Source organism: Frankliniella occidentalis, unplaced genomic scaffold (genome assembly GCF_000697945.3).
Source record: "Frankliniella occidentalis isolate FOCC.00 unplaced genomic scaffold, Focc_3.1 Scaffold175, whole genome shotgun sequence".
Lineage (NCBI taxonomy): Eukaryota > Metazoa > Arthropoda > Insecta > Thysanoptera > Thripidae > Frankliniella > Frankliniella occidentalis.
Window position 1 is genome coordinate 478,516 of NW_026267301.1, and position 2,063 is coordinate 480,578.

At 55.8% G+C, this 2,063-nt stretch overlaps 1 protein-coding gene across 2 annotated transcripts in view; it reads left to right on the plus strand.

The window, feature by feature from the left end:
- LOC113211300 (uncharacterized) overlaps nucleotides 1-1,086 on the plus strand; it is a 10,383-nt gene extending 9,297 nt beyond the window's left edge. For both annotated transcript variants that reach the window (XM_052271823.1, XM_052271822.1), the window contains exon 7: nucleotides 287-1,086. In XM_052271823.1, coding sequence (XP_052127783.1) covers nucleotides 287-813 — 527 coding nt within the window. In that variant the 3' untranslated portion in view covers nucleotides 814-1,086. The remainder of the gene's footprint in view (nucleotides 1-286) is intronic.
- The last annotated feature ends 977 nt before the right edge of the window (nucleotides 1,087-2,063 follow it).

Here is a 2,063-nt window from a genome sequence, read left to right on the forward strand (position 1 = left end):
GGTAACAAAGGCGAATCTGTGTAGGATTTCTTATGGGGATTCGCCTTTGTTACCGGGCGCTCCGCAGGTTCGCCTTTGTTACCGGGCGCTCCGCAGATTCGCCTTTGTTACCGGGCGCTCTGCAGATTCGCCTTTGTTACCGGGCGCTCCGCAGATTCGCCTTTGTTACCGGGCGCTCTGCAGATTCGCCTTTGTTCGCCGGACGCGTCGACTGGTCCACAGGGGTGCGGACTCTTTCCGGACCGAAAACGGACTGATGTCGGACTAAACTTTTTCGTACGGGCAGGTCCCTGGACGCTGGACCTGCTCATGTCCGCCGCGCCGACGGTGGAGCAGCTGAGCCTCATCAACCCCCGCGAGGCGCACCTGCGCGCGGCTCACCACGCCATGCCGCGGCTAAAGAGCCTGTACGTGTCCTGCACCGACGCCGGCCTGGGCAGGTGCCTCGAGCTGCCCGCGCTGCCAGCGGGCCGCGGAGGAGGCCTCCAGTGGCTCGGCGCGGACCGCCTCCCCCGCGCCACGCTGGAGTGTGTGCTGCTCGCGCACGGGCGCACGCTGGTGGAGCTGGAGCTGTTTGTGGGGATGGCAGGGCGGATGGAGTGGCCGGCGAGCTGCGGCGACCTGCACGCCCTGCTGGGGCGGTGCGGCCTGCGCGCGCTGCGGCGCCTCGTGCTGGGCAGGGACGCGTGGTGGAGCCACGAGCCGGCCGACTGCCTGCAGCAGCTCCGCGCGGTGCGCTGGGTGCTGCCCCCCCAGGCCGCGGTGCTGTGCAGCCTGTGTGACCGGGTGCGTGTGGGGTTGGCGGACTTCTAGGGGCGGGGAGACCTGCACGCGGCACGCACGGCAAAGGCTTGCACCCGTCGCGCCACCCTCGCCTGTGCCTGTGTCAGATATTCTGAAGACTAGTAAGTGTATCTGTGATACTCCACCATTTTTAGCGCAATGCTTTTGTCAACAGTCAATCTTTTAGTCATTTTTGTCCTCATTTTTATTTATGTTTTTTTATCAAATGTTTATGGCTGTCAAACTTTACGCTCAACTTGTTAAACTTATTATTTTCCATTAAAAAATATATTTTTATATTTATCTAAAGGTTTTATAATTTCCTCATCTTTGAAAGAAAGTAAAGATCTCACTCGTTTCCCATTCAGGCCACTTGTAAAGGCAGCCCACTTGTACAATTAACTGTGCTTTCAATTAGCAACAGTTACTGGCTGGTTTGCCCCGCCCACCCTTGTATCAGGTGGCTGGATTCACGCCGCGCACTTTCGTAGTTATACTGTACCGTATGCACGGGTGCGGGCGGGTTTGCCTATGCTCGCTGCCCATGGCTCCTTATGGCCCCGTGGCAACCCTCCCGCACGCGCTCCCGCACGCGTGCATGCGGTACAGTATAACTACGAAATTACGTGGCGTGAATCAGCCTCCTGGGACACTCTAGATCGGGAGGGCAAATTTTTGTAGCTGTGTAAGTTGTGGCATCTTCATGATATGCAAATTTTTCTTGTAGGAGGTACTATAGTTATACTTAGACTAGGTACAAATACTTTATTTTGTCCGTAACGTAGATACAAATTTTTATCTTAATGAGATGAGCAAAAAACACACGTAAGCTAGGTATAAAATTGTCCTTTCATATTTATAAGTATGGTAGTTAGACTACAGTCTATCGGTGTGCAGGACGAGGTCCTGTGGATGTGGATGGCATTCTGCTAGCTCCCGAAACGGGAAACCCTCTTGCCCCCGCTTCCCTTGAGAGCTACACTTTTTAATTATGGAAAGCTTTTTAGACAGTCCCTTAGACTGTCTCTACCAGAAGGGAAAAAGTCCCCCCCCCGTTTCTGTAGAACAGGTCCGCACACGGGACGGGGGCAGGGGAGGGGCTCTGGTGTAGCGACGGAGCTGAGCTCCGTCCCCTCTCCTCCTGCTGTTTCATTCCGCGGATAACTTCCTTCTACTGCTGATCAGACTCCCAGGGGGCTCCGTATTCCAGGCGCGCCCTGCCCTTTGTCTTGTGCTCGCCTCTCTCCATAAGATTAGCATGGGAGGGGGGCGAGCCGAGC